This window comes from Theropithecus gelada, chromosome 14 (genome assembly GCF_003255815.1).
Source record: "Theropithecus gelada isolate Dixy chromosome 14, Tgel_1.0, whole genome shotgun sequence".
NCBI lineage: Eukaryota > Metazoa > Chordata > Mammalia > Primates > Cercopithecidae > Theropithecus > Theropithecus gelada.
The window spans coordinates 70,714,952-70,736,560 of NC_037682.1; the positions used below are offsets into that span (position 1 = coordinate 70,714,952).

General features: G+C 45.1%; 1 protein-coding gene across 1 annotated transcript in view; it reads right to left on the reverse strand.

Moving 5' to 3' along the window:
- TENM4 (teneurin transmembrane protein 4) overlaps positions 1–21,609 on the reverse strand; it is a 787,121-nt gene that overhangs the window by 58,170 nt on the left and 707,342 nt on the right. Inside the window, exons 20-25 of the mRNA XM_025357209.1 lie at positions 21,464–21,583; positions 15,345–15,606; positions 11,976–12,243; positions 8,543–8,686; positions 5,198–5,447; positions 2,911–2,931 (exon numbers count right to left, since the gene is read on the reverse strand). Of these exons, the coding sequence (XP_025212994.1) occupies positions 2,911–2,931; positions 5,198–5,447; positions 8,543–8,686; positions 11,976–12,243; positions 15,345–15,606; positions 21,464–21,583 (1,065 nt within the window). The remainder of the gene's footprint in view (positions 1–2,910; positions 2,932–5,197; positions 5,448–8,542; positions 8,687–11,975; positions 12,244–15,344; positions 15,607–21,463; positions 21,584–21,609) is intronic.

The window sequence follows — 21,609 nt, forward strand, 5'->3', positions numbered from 1 at the left end:
GTTCAAATACCAGTTCTACCATCCACTTGGCTAAGTGACTCTGGTCACATCACTTCCATAGCCTCAGTTTTCTTAAGCTGAGAAATGGGGATAGTGACACCTATTTCAAAGGATTATTTTGAGGACAAAATTGCATGAAGAATATAAACCTCTGAGGATAGCGCCTGTTCCACTAAAAAATAAAATACCCAGTAAATGGTAGCTTTTAAGCAAAGCTGGTCCCTTTAGAAACTTCTAGAAGATTTGGTGCATAATGGAAACACTAAGTATGTCAGACTTTATTTTGTCCTGCTCAACCTATTTCCTGAGACAGTTAAGGGCTCTGAGTTAATATAATATGTGTAGCTGGGTTTGATGGACACTTGAGTTCAAATGTACTTCTGAAGAAAAGGCTTTAAACATCTTCTGTGACCCTAGGGAAGAGCTCTGGGAAGAGACAAAGATGCTGGTTTCCTGAAGGAGTCCATAGAGGAAGATGCCCCGTGGATTATAGGTTTCTGTACTGAGCATGCCCGGCACAGCAGGCTGGCACTGAGGCTGGAAAAGCAAAAGGCAGACATGAGTGTGCTCCGGGGAAGCACACACACAGGCTAAAGTTGCCAGTCACGGGGCCAGACATATTACTGGGAGTGGCTGAGACAGTTAATGGAGGAAGAGACACAACTCTATAATTTTTTAAATCCATCGCCAACATTTACTGATGGGGACACTGAAGCCCAGAGAGAGGAAGAGATTTGCCAATATCCAGGTATCAGTTAACATCAGAGCTGAACCCAGGCTCTCTGTCTTCTGGTTGTCTTTAGAAAACTGCAAGGCAGAAAGTGATTCATTTTTTCCTTTCTACTTTGGTTCATCTTAGAAAATTTTTAGTGCCCAAGAAAACAACGAATTGACGAAGGGTTTAAAGTCATACCATGAATATATAAAAAGATCACTGAACATCAGAAGCAAAATGTTTCCAAACCACAACTCTTTCAGTTTATAGATGAGACTGGAAACCAGAAACACCAGGTAACCAGCCCAAGGCCACACGGTGAATGTGTAGCAGGGCTGGACAGCACCTGGCCTCCTGACTCTTCCCAGCTATGTCCCCGTGGGTCATGGCTGCGTCCCATGCAGCCGCCACCACTAACTGGATGTTTCAACATTAAATGCTAGGCTTTAATTCAAGACCTTCATGTGAAATGTACTTCTGTGTTTTCTGCACAACTGAAGTTGAAGGCATGGACCATTACATAGTTCAGTATCATCCATACAAAACTCATTGAAAATCTCAGATTTCAGTGTCAGGAAAAAAAATTTCTCTGGTGAGAAATGGGCAAGTTTTCAATTTCTGATACTATGAAAATAATTATGTTTTCTTATTTACACTGGCTGCCAGGAAGCTCAGAGCTTAATCTAACAAATAATCACATATATGTTTCCTCCTTTTTTCTTTTGTTACCAATTTCTATTTGATTTACTTTAATACATGTGTCTTTGGGTGTAAGAGGATTTAATTCCTTTTTGGGAAAGATGGAGACATCATCATTATCATATGATACGAATTGTTATGATAATAAATTATAATACTGTTAACTCTATAGGATGTTATCATTATTATTACCATTACTACTATTTCTGGAGCTCCTCCCTGTGCCTGAAAGTACTGAATAGTTTACAAACATCTTCTGTGATCATTACAACAACACTCCAAGGGAGATTTTATTAACCTTATGTTAGAAACTAAAGCTTAGAGAGATGAAGGCATTTTTTCAAGGCCACATAATTGGGGAACTTCAGTTTTCTCGTCTGTCTATTGGATGTAATCATGGATATCTACTTCACAGAGTGGTTTGGGGATAGAATGCTACAATCCATGTAAAGCACATAACCCTCTATCTGCTACAAAGTAAATGCTCTATACATGTTAATTATTAAATAATTATAATATTTACTACTTATATAATAAATATTATCTTAAAATAACACATACAATTATTACACGAATAATGCAGCTACTTCTATCGAAAGAGATAGAATCATTATTGGATTCTGGGTCTGTCTGACTCTTTCCACCATCCCTAAGACTTTCTTTCATCCAAACTTAGCACCACTCCCATGCCACTTTGATCAGAGCCACAGTCAGATAACTGAGAGCCACTTCTGTGGCCATGCAAGCCACACCTCCATCTGCCCATGGTTACTTTTCAAGTCACCACAATGTGTGTGAGGTCAGGGGACACCTGGGCCTTATCCAGGAGTCAGGTGAATGCCATAGTGACAGGTGATGCTGACAGGCAGACACTTCTCTTGGTGTGCTTGACTAGACCCATTTCTGTTTACTGCATGTCGCTGTGAGTCTACATGACAAACCTACTCTGGGATAAAGTTCCTATTTGGGGATTGATCTCTGCAGTTGGTTCCGGGAGTCTGCTTTCTCCTTGATGGCAAGCCTTTTGGGTGGGGTTGCCTGGCATCCCTAAGCTGAGGCACCCTGAATGCCCACAGAAGTGTAAATGTGAAACCTGTCTTCTTCCAGATTGTTCACCTGATCAAGATGTTCTCAGGACTTCCTATCATGACCATCAAAGTTGCTCAATGCAGTTAGGATGACATCCTCATTTATTCTAAGGATAAGCAGGCTGTAGCATTCAAATTACTATTCCAAGGTTCAAATTCTTTCCCATATTACTTTTAGACTATTAAAGTAACTGCCTCACTTTGCAACAGATCCAAGGAGTTCAGGCTCCTGCTACGCATTGCTGCCATTATTAATGACTTCCTCCCATTGCAACTGATTGCCCCAATCAGTTCCAGTCACACAGGATTATTTTGCCATACAGCCATCTGAAATTGACACATGCAGCTTACCATACAGCATGCAACAAGGCAAGGGTGAGGCAGGAAATTCTCCACTGGTTGGCTTACCTATGTCTGAAATCTTTATTTCTGACAGAAGACAGGAGAGCAGGGAATAGAAGAAAGAATGAGGTGTTAGCAGCAGGGTTAGAAGCATTATTAGCAGCCTGAAAACTTGACAGCAATGGTGCTATACAATACTATAATAAATAAAGACTTAGCAGCTATGACACTGATGTATTTTATATTGGATATTACTTGTCAGTAAGTTCACTTACAAGCAGTACATATCACAGAAGAGGCATGGTTTCGCCTGCACCACTACTGCTGACTTTGGGGGAAGAGGACTAGGTTGACACATTCTGCTGCTTTAACAAGGGCTAAGACAGGGATTGGAATGGTGGATTCTCTCCTCTGTATGGACACATACCCAGAGATACACAGGCTTACTGCTCTGTGTCTCCACGTGCACACTTCCCTACAAACAGTTACCCAAACTTGGGTCACTTCCCAGGAGCCTCCTCATAAAAGAATACAGAATTGGAGATAGACTATAATTAGAAGGGAGGGTATGACACAGAAACAGTCCTAGGAAAAAAAGACTGGAAGAAAAAATATATCAAAATGATAATATACTTCTAAATTTTTTTTTTTCTAATTTTACTTATATCTCCCTTCCTTACCCACTGTCATGATCTCCCCAACAACTGTAGGAGGGAGGCAGGGAAAATGGGGTCTCTTATTGGAAAGAGGTGAAAACAGAGGTCCAGGGAGGTTCAGTGATTTGTCCAAAGTTGTACAGCTTCTCTGCCGAGGCGAGCTGATTTCCTCGTCCACGGCGCTTTCTGTTGTGGTCCATATACGCAGTTGACTGACACAAATATGCTCAAAGGATCCTTCTTCCTTCACAGATGTCTGTGCCAGTCAGACTCATAATAGACAGAAGGGCAGAGAATATTCCACTGGTGGTCCTCTTCTCATTCAGCCGACAGCTGATTTCCTGTGAGCCTACCGCGTGTGTGCTTGTCTGGCCCTGTGTGTGGGGCCGATACTAACCCTTCTCTTTAGGGCTTATGGCTGTTGGCCCTGCCTTCCTTTCACACATGCGCTGCAGAGTGAGATTCTTGCAGCAGGACCTTACCTCCAGGGAGGAACTTAACAAGGCATTAAGTCGAAGCGGCCCTCATTGGGCCAGGTGACAGGGCTTTGGTGAGGCAGAGGTGTGTAATGATCTCTGGATTTGGGTCCACCATTTTAGAAGCTGGACCTCAGGCAGGTTCTTTAAATTCCCTAAGCCTCCATCTTTTCATTTACCAAAGGGGGATAATAATAAACACCTTACAGAATTGTTATGCTTGGCAAATAGTAGGAACTCAGCAAAAGTGAGTTTTCTTTTCCCCTGCCCACTGTGGAGGAAGGCTTTCCAGCTCTAGGGCCTGTCCTGCTCACATGGACCCTGGCCCAGAAGACAGGCAGATTCCATTCCCTAAAAGAGTTGGGAGGGAGCTTGGTGCAATTCCTCTTGAAAGGGAGTGTGAGGCTCCCTTATCTCTAAAGCACAGCTCTTCCATGACTCCTGAGCCCACCCTATGACAGTGCCCTGGTTCTAAAATGATCTAGGTTAGGGAGGCATAGAGAAAAATCCAACATATCATGTCCTTCCCTGAGCTATAAGCATGGCTGTGCTCCATCACTCAGGGTCAGGATGGGGAAAGAGGCTGACTCAGCTGCTTCTGCAGCACCTGAGGAGCAGAGAGGTCAGTTATCTCGATACTGGTCCGTTGAAGGGAACTGCCCTTGGGCTCGAGGGATCCTCCTGCCTCAACCTCCTGAGTAGCTAGGACTACAGGCAGGCGCCACCACACCCAGCTAATTTTTTAAATTATTTTTTGCAGAGATGGGGGTCTTGTCAGGTTGCACAAGCTGATCTCAGACTCCTGGCCTCAAGTGATCCTTCTGCTTTGGCCTTCCAAAGTGCTAGGATTACAGGTATGAGCAATGGCACCCAGCCCCTTGTTTTTATAAAAAAGTTCATGTGACTCATTCTAATCAGTTTAGTTCTAGGAAACAGAAAGAAGATTCAGTGGCTTCCAAGGAGTTTAACGTTTGGCTGCTAGCAGCCGTCTATGTCACAGATGTACTCTGGATGCCGGGGACATCTCCCTGTCCTAGGTGGCTTGTCTTCACTGCAGTGCACTGGGGAAGCAGCAGCTGCTTGAGCTGGGAGGTGAAAAGTCCCAGAGTCTGATAGGCGAGGCTCTGTCCCATCCGTGGGCTCAGTAGGTAATGTGGTGGGGCCCAAAGGATGGCAAAGGGACGTTATTACGAACTATGAAGAAAGCATCACCTTACATACCTCAACTCTAGGATGTTGGTGACATTTCCAGAGGGGAAGATCCTTCTAATGTAGTTGAAATCACCCACATAGAGGCTCCCATCGGAGCCACAGGTGAGGGCCACTGGGGCCAGGAGCTTGTTGCCGTCCGCAAGGCCATTGCAGCTGGGGCAGGAGATGCTTCTCCGGCGTCCATTGCCCATGATGCTCCCGATGACAGGTGGCTGCTGAGACACAAACTGGTTCTCCCCATTCCCTTTGTGCAGGATGCCTGGGACAAGCAAAAACAGAATTGCCTATGGAGCAGGAATGGGTATCTTTTCCCGTGGTTGACCACAGAATCACCCTGATTTTGCAAGGCATGCAAGATCTCCATCGACCATCTCCAGGCTCATAGCCCAAGGCTTTGCCTCACCCCCTAATGGAACCCAGAGTGTCCTAAACAAGTCATATGGATTTAATTCACTCCAAAGCTCTGTAAGATAGGTACTATTATTATCCCTATTGTAACAGGGGACTGTCCAGGTAGCTTAACCGGCCTTACCCAAGGTCACACAGATGGTAAGTGGAAGAGCTCCAGAGTCTGGGCCCTTAGCCATTCACCTATACTGCCTCTCAGGTAGGTTGTCCATATCTCCTGTACCCAGTCCATAGCTCTATGATAGCATGAATTATTTATCGCACTTACCTGTTTTTCTCTTTCAATCGATACCATTTCAAGTGTGGAGACTATGTCTTTTTCCTTTCTGTATCCCCAGTCCTTAGCACAGAGCTTGACAGAGTAGATGCCAATGAATGTTTATACAAATGAATGAGTGAAACTCACAGTCTCTTCTCACCAAAGGAGAGTCCAGAAGCGACAGGTTTTTACCTGGCTTTGTTATTAATGGGCTGATCCCAGCTCCTGTATAGGTCTCTTTACTGCTTTAACTGCCCCTGGGCCTCTTTCCCCACCAACAAAATGAGGGGATTAACCTCAATGACTCAAAAGTTTCTTCCTACATCTATCCTGTTTCTTTTTAGTCTGGTTCCTCCTTTTCCTCCTGCACACTTCACAGCCTCCAAACTGGATCCTCTGCCCGCTGCCTCACCTCTTCCATACTGAAGCCCGAGTGAGCTGTGCTCTTACAGATAATCAGGATTGTCTCCCAAACTGTTACCTGTTAGCTTTGTCAAAGCTGTCCTTTGTTCAACGGATATCTTTACTTTTTATGTACTCTAATCAATCATTTTTCTACCTTAAAGTTTGTGCTTTGTTAGGTTTTAGGCAATCCTTTCCTGAGATTTTTACAAGTACTCTACTAATTTCTCCCTCCCCTCCTCTCCCCTCCCCTCCCCTTCCCTTCCTCTCTTTCTCTTTTTTCTTTTCTTTCTTTTTTTTTCTTTTAAATTGAGCCAGGGTCTCACTCTGTTGCCCAGGCTAGAGTGTAGTGGTATGTTCTCAGCTCACTGTAGCCTTGAACTCCTGGGCTCAAGTGATCCTCTCACTTCAGCCTCCTGAGTAGCTGGGACCACGAGCATGTGCCACTACACCCAGCTAATTTTTTTAAAAAAATTATTTTAGTAGATATGGGGTCTCACTATGTTGCCCAGGTTAGTCTCGAACTCCTGGCCTCAAGCGATCCTCTCGCCTTGGCTTCCCAAAGTACTGGGATTATAGGCATGAGCCACAGTGCCTGGCCTTTTAAATATTTTCTTCCATCAAATTTAAAGTGTTATCTTTCACACTGAGATGTTTAAGAAAACATCTGAATTTATTTTGTATACAGTGTGCAGTGAGGACTTAATTTGTCTCTACATATTGAGCCAATTTTCCCAATACTAAGTTCTAAAACACCTATCCATTCTCCACTGATATGTGATGCTATCTCTGTCATGTTCCAAGTTCTTATATATACATGGTATGTGGCAAAAACTTCTCCTTGCCGACTGACATCCATCCTATCCACCCTTTCCTTCTTTTGCAGTTACAGAATCCTGGCTATTTAGTTGGGCACATGACTGCCTGGAACAGACCATGATCTCTGGCTCCAGGGCAGCCACATCCACAACTAGGTTCTTGCAATGGCATGTAAGTAGAAGTGATATGAGCAGCTGCTGGGAAGTGACCTTACAATGCAAGGGACTTGCTCTTCATCCTTGACCTCCTTCCTGCTGACTGGAAAGTGGATGTAAAGGCTGGACCTGAAGTGGTCCCCTTGGATCATGACTTTGGAGACAAAAGCCCGAGTGGAGCATAGAGAGAGGAGCCTGGGTCTCAGACCCTGCAGCCCTGGATTATCTACCTCCAGACTTACAGAGTGGGAAGTGAAGTGAGTGAGAAGGAAACTTTATTTCCAATTCTGTTATTTTGGCTTTTCTGAAATTTGGGGCCAAAGCCTAGTTTAATTACTCTTCCCAGGTCAGTTTCTGAATGCGTTCTATTCCATGGAATCAATTTATCTGTTCCTGTGCCAGCACCACACAGTTTCAGATAATATGGTTTTTCTAGGATAGCTATAAATATAGATATTTGGTGAGTCCCTCTTCTTTGTTCTTAAAGGCTGCATTAGCTATTTACAAGTCTGTATTCTATCATAAATTTTAGAATTAGTTTGTCAATTCCCCCCAAAACAAGCTGTGGCTTTGATGGGCATTCACTGCCTTTTTAGATCAGGCAGGTGATATCTGACATCATTACCATATTTAACTGTCCCATCCCAGCTCATGGTCAGAGTGAGTTATCTATAATACAGATCTGATGGTGCCACTCGCATGCTCTAGTCCCTGCAGAGGCTTGACATTTGCCTTGCATGTAGTTGAATGTCCTAATCTTCTTACCCTGGGCTCCAGCTGCTCACACCCAAGCTCTGTCTTTTGCTGTTCCCTTCATGTCATTCTCTGCTTAAATCACAATGAACCTTCTCTCCAGTGACTCTTCTTTTAGGCTTCAGCGCCTTGGCACATATTATGCCCTCTGCCTAGAGTGTTCTCCCTACTTGATACACAGGGCTAATCCTATAGACCATCTGAGACTCAGTTCAGGAGTTCTTGCCAAAGGGACACATTGATGAACCAAAACGCTGGGTGAGGTGCTCTTCTTCTAGCCTTCATAGTGCCCTGTGATGTGGCACAACATTGAAACTGCCTGGAGAGTATTTGTGTCTCACAGGCATAAAGTCTTGAGGCCATTCATTTCTACATCCCCAGTGCCTAGCACAGTGACAGCTCAAAGGAAGTATCCAAGCAATATCTGTTGATTGAGTTCCCTGATCACATAGAAGCCTATGGGATTCAAAGTGCGAATTTTTTGTTTGGCAGGGCACAAGGGATATGAGACGAGGTTCCACCCCAGCCTGGTTCAAGTAATTCTATTAATCCACTTACCACTTTGAATGTTGAGGGCATGATGTTTGTCTAGGCTCCATCCTCCAAGCTTGGACGCATCAATTTCATAGCCCTGCAGCACTGCTGTTCTTTTTTCCCACAGGATTAGATCTGGGCAGGATTCATATTCATAACCCACAGAAACTATAAGTGACAGAAGAGGCAAAATGCACAAGTGAGCTAAGCCACTCTTTGGCCTTTAGACCTGTAGGCAAGGCCCCTGGCTTATCTTTTGTAGAAGAGGAAAAAAGGATCATATTTCTAAGTGGCAACCAGAACTATGTGAAATACTAACACAAGATTGCTGAGCCTTAACAATTTTTTCTTTTTTTTTTTTTGGAAGAGCAATTTTACATTTGAGGAAAAGTTAAAATAAATGTACCAATTACTTTAAAAGGATCTAAGTGAATCCCTTCCAAGGAAATAATCTTTAGTATGTGATAGGGTTTGTTTCTGTGTTCCCAACCCAAATCTCATGTTTAATTGTAATCCCCAGTGTTGGAGGTGGGGCCTGGTGGGAGGTGATTGGATCATGGGGTGGATGCTCATGAATGGCTCGGCACCATCCTCTTTGTGCTGTTCTCATGATGGTGAGTGAGTTCTCCTGAGATCTGGATGTGTAAAAGTGTGTAGCACCTCCTCCCACCAACCGAGGCCCTGCTCCTGCCATGTAAGACGGCTGCTCCCGCTTTGCGTATTGCCATGAGTCAAAGCTCCCTGAGGCCTCCCCAGAAGCAGATGCTGCCAGGCTTCCTGTACAGCCTGCAGAACCATGAGCCAATTAAACCTCTTTTCTTATAAACTACCCAGTCTCAGGTATTTATAACAATATGAGAATGGACTAATATAGTATGGAAAATACTTTGTGCATAAAAGTCTTCACCACAACATTATTTATAATATTGGAAAATTAGGTGTAATCTAAAGGTTCAAGAGGGGTGAGAGGGTGAGCAAACCCAAGTGTATCCACTGTAGGAATACTATGAAGCCACCAGAAGTCACAGTGAAGAAGACTATGTGGTGACCTGGGAAATGCTTATGGAGCAATGCTCAGTTGAAAAGACTGTTTATATATGGTATTTCTGTGTTAAAAGAAATTATGGGCTGAGCACGGTGGCTCATGCCTATAATCCCAGCACTTTGGAAGGCTGAGGCGGGCGGATCATGAGGTCAGGAGATTGAGACCATCCTGGCTAACACGGTGAAACTTCGTCTCTACTAAAAATACAAAAATTAGTCGGGCGTGGTGGCATGTGCCTGTAGTCCCAGCTACTCGGGAGGCTGAGGCAGGAGAATCACTTGAACCCAGGAGGTGGAAGTTGCAGTGAGCTGAGACTGCACCATTGTACTCCAGCCTGGGCGACAGAGCGAGACTCTGTCTCAAAAACAAAACAAAACAAAAAAAACCAAAAAAAAAAAAAAAAAAAAAAAACCAGAAAAAGAAATTACACATGAAAAAAGAAAACTAGTTGTATTTGTTTACAGGATCACATATGACTTTTTTCTATTTTTGTCCATTTTTCAAATTTTTATTAATGACTATGGTGTTTTTTAAATTAGGAAAAATATTTAAAATCATTTATAATGGATATATAGAAAAGGAACTTAGTTGGATTACTTTTAAAAAGCTGGAAGTTGCTTTGGGTTTCAAAGCTTAGAAATCCCCTGGATTTACTTTTGTTACATAAATCCAGGACCCCTTAGAAGGTCACTGGGATGAAGGCTAAACATGACAGCCTCCCTGACCCTGGGTGTATAAAAAGCCCTGTAACTGGACTGTGGAAAGGAACCAGCAGAGACAGGAATGTTATTTCTTCCAAGCGTCTTTCTGGGCAGGCACTATTTTCCAGTGGACAATATCCTACTACATGCTCAAGACAGGAATTAACAATTGAGCAGCTCCTTAAAGTTTCTTGTAGATGCCACAAAAGACTGCCGACCATTTATGGCAACAGGGCATTGGGCCGGAAGACGTCCCTGTGACCCCTTCCCCCATGGCTTGAGTTCCTTAAGCAGCCACTATGCCTCTTACTGGTCACTTGTGATCTTAGGAAAGTGACTCCAACCCAGTCACTTCCCTTTTTCACTGACTGGTGGGCACTAGAAGTGCTCATTTTATCTCAAGAGATTGCAAGGCCTCATTTTAAAAAAGATGACAGAAGTGGCTTGATCTACAGAAGGGATCATGAACAGTGAGAGATGGCACCTTTGCTCCCACTGTGCCCTTGTTGGGTAGGATGGGATGCGAACCCAGAGGAAAGATCTGGAATAAATCCAACTCTGTTCCTTCCTAGCCGTGCGTCACTGAGAAGTCATCTCACTTCTCTGGGCCTCAACTTCATGCAGAATTTGGGGGTGACAATTTTTGACTCACAGAGTATAAGGATTAACTGAGATGCTAATGTACAGGGGCGCACATTGCCCACAGCAGGTGCTCAAGCAACATTCTTTCATTTCCTTCCCACCTCCCTCCTCCTCTTTTCCCCCCTCTCTCCCTCCCTCCCTTCCTTGCTTCTCCTCCTTCCCTCCTTCCTCCCTCCTTCCTTCCTCCTTCCCTGCCTCTCTTCCTCCTTCCCTGCCTCTCTTCCTCCTTCCCTCCTTCCCTCCCCCTCTTCTTCTTCCTCCTTCCCTCCCTTTCTTTCTAAATAACATTACTTCTCGGCTTCCTCATTCTGCCTTTGCTGAATCTCTGCCTTTTCTGGACCTAAGGGAATGAAATTGGAATGGGGTTCAAGATGAGAAGGGATTTGCTGGACGGTTACTCTTAAGTGCTTGGTGGATCAGCTCTGCAGGGTTAGACCTGCTAAGAGTCCAGCTCTGAGCCCTTCCTGGGACCTCCTCTAATCTGGAAGCAGAAATGCATACAGCCAGCCCCTGGAAGCCCAAGTGCCAAGTGAGGCTGGGACTCCAGGTGAGGTTACAGCCAATTTCTGTTTCATCTTACAAAGAGACAGCAATAACAAAAACAAAGAGGTGACTTCTCTGACTGGGTAAAGAGGCCAAAAAGCATTTCTGATGGAGGAAGAATCTTAGTTACTGCACCTCAAAAAAAAAAAAAAAAAAGAAAGAAACAATTTTTTAGCTTTCCTATTTTAATGGGTAAGTTCCCACAGGATGGCTGTGGGGTGGCCAGGCAATGTCCACCTGGTCCTGCCTTTGTGGTACATGCCCTCTTTTAGCCCCTCACAAGCCAGTACGGCACTTTCCAGGGCCCTTTGGTTCTGTAGCCTTATTGTAATGGTCGGGTTTTCCATACTCAGGTCTTTCAGTACATTCTTTTAGGTCCTGGCCAGTCACGAACAGGTCTGAAAGGTCAATTAAGCCTTAGGTACTTTTGATCTGAGAAGAGGAAGGAAGGAAAAAGGAACCAAGGAGGTAGAAAGAGTGCTCCCTGCAAGTGCTATTCTCTGAGTCCTGCAGCCGGGAGGCTTACCAAAGGCTTCTGAGAGCCCAAACACCTTCTGGTTGTAGACGTCTGTCTTGTCCCAAATGAAATAATAGGACAGGTCTGGGGCTGCAGCAAACCACTTCCTGAAGAGGCGGCCCTCCACCGCTACCATGAGGTGCACCTTCATGAGGTTGAAGGGGATGGTCGGGTGGGTGAGGCTGATCCTCAGGACAGATTTGTAGCCAGGGGTCCGGCTGCTCAGGTAGCTCAGCCTCATCTTGCAGCCAGCGATAGAGATTTCCTCCTGCAAAGCCTAGAAAGCAGAGGCAGATCACAGCAAGGGACGGTCGTCAACTCACCCGGTGGAGGGAAGATGGCATGGCCCCATGGACTCTGGGTGTTCAGGAGGTAGAGGGAAAGGCAGGAGAGAGCAGGGGGAAAAAAAGAGGAGACAGTGGAAAGAAGAGGGGAAGCAGAGGGTGAAGAGAAGCAGGAGGTGGAGGAGGAAGGGAAAAACATAAACGAGATGGAAGAAAGATTGGGGAGGGGTAAAACATGTCAGAGGACCTGGTTTCTGGGGCCAGTTTTCATGTGGTGACCTTGCAAAAGTCACCTCACCTCGCCAAGCCTCAGCCTCCTGCTCTGTATAACAGGGATGACAGCACTCATTTCATTGCAGTTTTGAGAGGAACACATAGGATATGCATATAAAATACTTAGATCACATTGCTACTGGTTCCTGAGCTGTGTTATCCTAGAAAGCTCACGGAAACTTTGAATCTCGGTCTCCTCCCTGGCTTTGTGTGAGGACTGAGAAAGGTCACATAGGTAGAGTGCCTAGCACAGGAACATTGTCAGGTGGCATGCAGTGCTGCTGCTGCTGCTGCTGCTGGTGCTGGCAGCAGGGATGTCATGAAAAGAGACTGCTGCGGCCAGCTGCCTAAGCAGGAAGGATGGTTTCTTTCTCAAAACTTTCTTCAAATGAGATCTGTTCCAAATGACTTTCATTTTCAGGAAATTAAACAGAGACTACGAGATATTGACCAAACAAATAATTATGCAGAGTTGAGACCACAGCCTGGCAGGACCTGTGGTTCACAGCCCCAGCTCATCCACAGAGAGAGGTTGGACTGCCTGCATAGAGCTTCTGGCCACTCTGGGCCCCAGCTCCAGTGCCAGATGAACAGAGTGGGGAAGGCTGTGACCTGGGGAATGCTCAGGTCACTTAGCTACTGGGTGCAATGAGCCCAGTTCTAAGTCGGAAAGTTTAAATGAATGCCAGCATGCCCAGGCAGACAGCAAAAGCAGACAACTTTATCAGCTTGATGCTCTGGGCTCTGTTTCAAGATAGGAACATTAAATCGATTGAGGCTAATATATCTATTCAAGGGACAATGGCTATTCTACCCTATGTTTACAGTGGATGTGGGCCTTTTTCTTTTTTTTTTTTTTCACTTTCTTTTTTTTTTTTTTATTATACTTTAAGTTCTAGGGTACATGTGCATAACGTGCAGGTTTGTTACATATGTATACTTGTGCCATGTTGGTGTGCTGCACCCATCAACTCGTCAGCACCCATCAACTCGTCATTTACATCAGGTATAACTCCCAGTGCAATCCCTCCCCTCCCCCCCCATAATAGGCCCCGGTGTGTGATGTTCCCCTTCCCGAGTCCAAGTGATCTCATTGTTCAGTTCCCACCTATAAGTGAGAACATGCGGTGTTTGGTTTTCTGTTCTTGTGATAGTTTGCTAAGAATGATGGTTTCCAGCTGCATCCATGTCCCTACAAAGGACACAAACTCATCCTTTTTTATGGCTGCATAGTATTCCATGGTATATATGTGCCACATTTTCTTAATGCCTTTTTCATCCTGTCCATTTCATAGACAAGTGTGAACGCTTACCCTCACCTCTTTCTCCTGAACACAGGACATTTTAGGGATTGGGTTTAAACCAAGGCAATCTTCCTAAACTATAGCTTACAAGTTTAAGGCAAAGCAGGACTCATACCCTGGTGAGCCCCTGGCATGACTGAAGTGCCATCCTGATGCTCTGAAAAATATTTACCTTCTTTAACATACCCTTTAAAATTCATATCTCCCAGCACTTGCAAAGGCTAACCTATGAGAGGACTGGGAAAATCCAAGAGTTTGTTTATGTGTATTTCATGAATCTGATAATAAGCAAGGTTTTTGCCCTAACTGAATGTGCAGGCACCCAGCTCAGGGAGCACTGTAAAGAGGGTGCGACCTTTAACCCCATTTGTTCCAGAGTCCCTGCTCCTGGGAAAAATGTTTAGCTGGAGCTGAGCCAGGGTTGAGTAACAAATCACTTCTCTCCAACAAGCTCTGTCTCTACTGACAACCATTTCATAAGAAAGGTCAGCCGGGTAGTTGAGACGGGAGACAGGCACTGAATCTCTGAAAAGGAGGTTTCAACCTGTGAGTGCAATGAGAATTTCGGAATGATTGTATGTCCTTCTTGTTGGCTGGCATCAGAAACCACTCAACAGGGTACGCACGGAAAGGTGTTTGCTCAGCCAGGCATGAAACATACACACAAAAATGTATAAACTCCCTGCTCCACCAGCGCCCGCAATCTATTAATAGGCACATCGCCTGAGTTCTCCTCGGGCAGGTGAGACAGCCAGGACTTCTCCTGGGCTTCTGCACTGACATCTCTCCTCTTCCTCAGGCCTTCACTGCTGCCGTTAGAAACTGGGCTGGGGACAGCGAAGGAAATTCAACTAGCGGAGCTTTGTTAGGCGAAAATATCTATCTTGATTTCCATCAGATTAAAATGCGTCTTTCCCAATTACCTTCTTTTAATGATAGTTAAGTAAAGCGGTTGTATATATAGATTTGAGCCAAGGCCTTAATTGGCGTGAAGGCGGCGTGTGTTAAATAATCTTAATAATAACAGCTAACATTTATTGAGTACTTATTAGGTGACAGACATTGTGCTAAGCACCTCATATATATTTTTCTCATTTAATCTTTATTATAATGCTCACTGTTCGGGATCCTTTGGCTCCTTCCTCTTGATAGGACCATTTATTTTAAATATTTTTAACAGAAATAATGAGAGAGGAACATAGGATGCTGGGGAAAAGGAAAGTAGGCAGAAGTGAACTAACCAGGAGAGTGGAAAGACAGAGAGAATTTAGTATAAGCCAGAGTGTGCTAGGCAGTTCCAGGTGCTCAAGTGTTTTCTGTCTGTAAGAGGGGTGCCCCTCATGCCCTTACACCATGCCCGTTGTGGGGTTTGGTGGCTAGATTTTGCATAACAGGCTGATAGGACCTGACCCAAGCCCTACAGAGGTGTTTTCTCTCTTTCCACTGTCTCTGAGATCCTCTTCCATCCCCAGAATGAAAAAGAAGTGTGGTGGAATGCAGTTAGGGAAGCTGGGTACCTGAATTTCTGGCACAATGGGGCCTTTCTCTGCACAGGAGCTGGCGAAGGATGTCAGTGGCGATGGAGAGACGACAGGGTTGGGGCGGGCAAAATTGCTCAGGTCACAGCTGGGAATCTCATTCTCCTCATGTCTCATGATGATGGTTTCCATGACAAAGAAGCGATCCCATGGCAGCCAGAGGGTGTGCTCCTGTGTGATGAAAGGTGCCCGCTCGAACCGCAGGATGATGGAGATGCCGCCATTTGTCACCAAGTCAAAACTGTTTGGGAGGGGAAGGTTGAGAAGGGGTGGGGAGCAGAAAGAGCAGGAACCAGGATGAGAAAGAAAGAGACCAAGAAAGGAGAGAAAATTATACCAAAGGGTCTGAGCATTTCTTGAGGGAGGCTCTAATGCCTAAAGATTTGACTGCAGCTCCAAACAATGGCAGTGATTTTAGAAAGCAGGGTTTTTTCCCCCCATAAAATGATTCACATAGAGAATTTGCTGAAAGGAACCACTGCTGTGGAGAGTCATTTTCCAGGATACACAAGAGCTGACAGTGGTGCTGCTGGTACTTAGGGCCTTTCAACTGCGTCAGAGCTGAAGCCCAGGGAAAAGTCAGGGAACGAAGCAGAACAAGCCTTGATCTGGGTGTTAGGGCCTGGTCCTGGCTCTGCCTCCAACTACTGTGTGATCTTGGATAAGTCACTTAGCCTCTTTGATCCTCATTTTTTTCATCTGTAAAATGCAAAGGCTCAAATGGATTATTCTTAAGTCTCTAAGATTCTATGACTCCACAGCAATTTTAGCTCTAATTGTGATAGATTACTCAACAACGGCCTTTGCAATTACAAAATAGCTAAGCAGTTTAAAGATGGCTCAATTAGAATCACAGTATCTTACAAGTGAAAGGGGAACCAGAAGACTGAGTGCCAGCCTCCTAGTTGAGATGAGATCACTGTGACAGCGTCTGGAGAGCTCGCAGCCCAGCCTCTGTTCATCAGCCTCTGAGGATGCTGGGGAGGTCTGAGGAGAAACCTGCCTTCCTAGCCCTAGTTCTGTCATCAATGTCACACCAAATAGGTCTGCTCTATGATGGTCTTCAGGCCTTCCCTGATCCTAGATGATGCCCTGCTAAGCCCTTCTTTTTTCAGGCTTGTGGGGATTGTACAGGCAGAGTCTTCCTTGCCTCACCCCAGAATATCTTGTGTCCAAACAGGACCTAGCCAGAAACATACTGGCAGTTCTGTTTGGTGCTGGCATCTTAACTCCAATCACCTGCAGACAAACCTAGCAAGGCACTTTCCCATCCAAGCCTTGGCATGCACTTTTACTTTAGAACATCAAAGAAAACTGAGTTCCTCTCTATCTGTACACCCAATGTTTCTGACACTGTCCAGCCCCACCAGGAACCTGATTTGAGGGTTCTGCAGCCACATGTTTAGAAATCAGATGGACTCAGATTATAGACAATGGGAAAAGAGGGCCACATGTTAACCAAGGCACATCACTAATCCTGTAGGCTGGCTCTGCTGAAGTAAAAACAGGGCATAGCGTGGCTGCTACTTAAAGCCCCATCATGCAATAAGACATAAGACTAGGCCAGGCACGGTGGTTCACACCTGTAATTCCAGCACTTTGGGAGGCTGAGGAGGGTGGATCACCTGAGGTCAGGAGTTCGAGACCAGCCTGGTCAACATGATAAAACCCCGTCTCTACTAAAAACAAAAAAACTGGCCAGGAATGATGGTGGGTGCCTGTAATCTCAGCTACTTGGGAAGCTGAGGCAGGAGAATGGCTTGCACCTGGGAGGCAGAGGTTGCAGTGAGTTGAGATTGCACCACTGCACTCCAGCCTGGGTGACAGAGTGAAACCTGTCTCCAAAAAAAAAAAAAAAAAAAAAAAGATATTAGACTAGAATTTTGTGTCCTTTCCCTTCTTAAAACAGAAAGTTTAAATCAAGTAATAGGTGAACCACTGGAGAGGAATTTAATGGTCATCTGACCTAGTCCCCCTCCCATTTGATGCATCAGTTTCTTCTGTAGAACCACCATCAAAGGCCCATTCAGTTCCTACTTACACAATTCCAGAGATGAGGAGATTGCTATATCCACAGGAGGACTGTTCTGTTTTAGGTTAGTTCTGACTGTTAGAACTTTTTTTTTTTTTTTTTTTTTTTTTTTTTTTTTTTTTAAACTGAGTGTGAATCCCTCTCTTTCCAGCTTCTTATTCACTGGGCCTGATTTCTATCTGCTGGGGTGACTTCAAACTAGTCCGTTCCTTCTATCACAACCTGGCTGTAGTAGGTATTTTCAAGGCCTGTCTTCATTGGCTTCTTTGGATGGAGAACTCCTAACTATCGAACTGCATAGCTCAAACTTCACCTCCTCCACACAGCCTTAGTCAGTCAGAATTCCGGCTTCCTCCTTGGGTTCCACTGCCCCATATGCATGGCATTGCACTGTGATTGCTTGTTGAGCTCTCTGGCCCAGGGACATTGAGTCCTCTGTCTTTTCAGAAACTAGCCCAGTGCTTGGTGGTTAAAAGTTGATGAAATAAATGCATGAGTGACAGCATCAACTGCTCCTGAACTGACATCTACTAAACACCCTACGTCCCTTCTCACTTTGGCTGTTACTGCAGCTAAATCTAAGGTTCACCCGGGCAGTTGCTGTGAGAGACCTCAGTGCAGGGTCTGATTTTGACCCTGATAAATCCACCATGGGGGAATGGGCCCATTCCTGCAGCTTGCTCTTCTCTCCTCCAGAGACTGCAAGGATTCTGCATGGAACCATCCTGTCCTAGTGTCAAGTTCTGCTCTTGGTAGATGGCATCCCCAGATTTGGGGCTCCAAGCTGCACAACCTGACTCTTCCGCCCTTTGCAGGAGCTAGCACCCCTTTGCCTGTTCCGCATTCACTGAGGTGAAGTTGGGCCTGACCATCATTCAGTGATAGAGAAACACCTGGGGTGGGGTTTATTTTGAATCGAGAATTCAGGTTTTGGCTCTCTAGGAGAGTACCCATGAATTTGGGGAAATGCTCAAAGAACAATTTTTCTGTCACAGAACTGAATAGCATCTGTGCCTTGATAGAACATTTTTAACTGTCAAACAGAATTTCAGCCAGACTTATAAGCTCCCTTCATGAGAGGTTGTATATGAGGAGGGAGGAAAGACAAACATGAAAAGACATATTCCCAAGGCAGTGAGCAAGCAGAGGGCAGCTGGCCTTGCCAAGAGCAAGTAATGAGCTGGGGCTAGGCCCGCTTCTCTGGAGGGGAAACCCTGCTTTGGATATGAATGTGAATGTGACCCCAAAGGGAAAGCCTGGGTGTCATATGAAGCCCAAACAGTGCAGGGCCATTCTGAACACTACTACTTGCTCCATGGCTGAATTATATCACCTTTCCAAGCCTCAGTTTTCTCATTTGTAAAAAGAAGCTGATGATCATAATCATTTGGCAGGATTATTGATTATACTGATGAGATAATAGATGGGAAAAGCACAGGGCCTCACACATTCCTTTGTCTTGGGCCCTACCTCTCCCCTCCCCTCCTCTCCTTTCCTTTCTTCCTTTCCCCCTTTCTCTTTCCTTTCCCCTTTTCTTCCTTCCTCTCTTTTCTCTTTCTTTCTGTTTTTTGAGACAGGGTTTCACTCTGTCACCCAGGCTGGAGAGCAGGAGTACAGTGGGGCAATCATGGCTCACTGAAGCCTTGACCTCCCTGGGCTCAAGCGATCCTCCCACCTCAGCCTCCTGGGTTGTTGGGACTACAGGTGCATGCCACCACACCCAGCTAATTTTTGTATATTTTTTTGATAGAGACATGGTTTTGCCATGTTGCCTAGGCTGATCTTGAACGCCCAGGCTGGTCTTGAACTCCTGTGCTCAAGTGATCCTTCCACTGTGGCCTCCCAAAGTGCTGAGATTACAGATGTGAGCCACTGTGCCTGGCCCCCAATTTTCAATTCAACGAACCTAATCTGTATCTCTTGCCTGTTATTCTTTTAGTTTGTCTTCATGGCCTCTATTTTCCTTTTTTAAAAATGATCTCTTTGGCTAACTTCTCTGCTACTGTTTTCTGTTTGTAAGCTCCTATAAAGGTGTGAAGTCTGGGATTTCAGCAAGTGGGTGTGTGTGTGTGTGTTTGTGCATGCATGCGCGCACATGCGCGTGTGTGTAGGGGTGGGGGAGCTGAATGAGGGCAAGTATCATGGTGCCTTCCTGGAAAGAGAAGAATACAGGGTCCCTGGACTTCCAGTCCACTTGCCACACTGTTATTTCCAGACTCTATCTCTTAGTCTTACGGTTTTTCCTAAGGCATGAGAGGTAAGAAAGAAGGTGAGTTAAGGAAGGGTGGGAGGGCAGTGATATCTGTTCACATATAACAGAGATTTTTGGATACTGAGAGAACAAGTGATAACAAGTGATAACTTTCCCATACATTAGGCTGAGTTGGGAAGAAAATTTAAGTCCCAAAATGCACTGGCAAGAATTGATCTGAAACTCAAGCTCTATTGCAGCAATTCTGGCTACTGTGATGTAATTTAGGAGGCTGATGCAGGAAACATGGCTGATATTTAGCCCCATGCTCTCAATGGGCAGTAGAAATTGCAGAGGAAGCACAAACAGGAGGAATTGGGAGGTGTCAGAGTGAGCTTTCCCCAAAGGCCACCGAACTTATGCCAGACTTGGTGTGTTTTTTGAATCTACTCTAACCAACCACAACAGGGCATAAGGACTGATGATTTGCCATCTCACAGGAGTGACTGGCAAGTTTCATGGCAAAAAAAAGGCAGTCCTGAAAGGCTCCTTTTGGATGAATGTTTCACAGCAGGTAATAATGTGGTCAGAATACCTGTTGCCTAGGAGGCTCACATCTGCCACTTTCATACAGCAGGCAGCATCCTTCATGCTGTAGCGGGTGTCTTCATGAGGGCCTTCCTGGGTTGGAAGGTGTACAGGGTAGGGAACAGTGGCCTGGCCTGGCCAGTTTATCCCTGAGGACTGGCCACTAACGTCTTCCAGCTGGGCCTCTTCCTTTTCACATGGAGTGAGAGGCAGGGAGGGGGCACCCCATGCCAAGCTTGCCAACCCCATCTAAGAGGCACACATGTCTACAAACAGATGAGCCTCTACTTCATTATCACCTCGGCCGGGACACGTTCACATCTGATATTGGATTAAAGAGGTGCTAAAATCAATCAAGCTGGAGCATAATTTCCAACACAGAGTGAAAATCAACCTTATGGGCCCACGCTTAGCCAGATGGACTGCCACCACCTGGTTTTATTAAAAATAGAGGACTTGTCATCACTGACAGCCTAAATATTCTACTTTCCTCCTTCTCTTTTCCTTTTCTCCAAAATATTCTCATTGCCTATCCTGTCACCATCACCTTCTCCTTCAATAATCTGTAATTTTAACAAAAAGCTAATATTCATTGTATACTCATTATGTGCCAGACACTGGAAATATAGCAATGAATCAAAGTGTGGTGGGGAACTAAGATTTATTAAACACATACTGTGTGCCAGGTGCTTCCTCATCCACCATATCATCTAACCCTCAAAACCAATCTGTGAAATAAACAGCATTAGGACCATTTAACAGATGAAGCCAAGACACAGAGAGGTAAGGAGAGTTATCCTAGGACACACAGCAGGTGGGAGAGCTAGGGCCATTAAGGAAGCTTTACTTCATTCTGATGATGGTTCTTGGAGGAATTCAAAGGTCAGAATTCTGTCATCACCCAAATGGCTTGCACAGATCTAGGCAGCTGCAGGATGGAAACCACACAACAGGAATGGCTGAGATTTCTCAAGCGGTCTGTTCTGTAGAAAGTGGTTCACATGACTGTTTTATATCATAAGTCATGGAACAGGATATGTATAAGGTACGCTATCCTTACTCTGAGAACCAAATGAGAAGAAACTGCTAAATCTAGAGTCAAAGGGACACAGGCCAGAGTCAGGTACAAGGTCATACAATTAGTAAGTTGCAGAGCTGCGCATTTGAATTCAGGCCCTCTGAGTCCAAGACCCATCCTCTTTCCACATTATCAGTCCAGCAGCAGCTATATGGCCAGACCACAGAAGCAGGACCTTCACTGTTTCTGACTCATAGAAGGTCTCCTACCTGCCATCTTGCCTGCTGATTGTATATCCAAAGATAGGGTTATTGACAAAACTGATGTTCACACCAACCAGGGGGGTTCCATCTGATGTCATCACTTGGCCACGAATAACACAAGCATGCCTGTGGGAAGAGAAGAGAGCACAAAC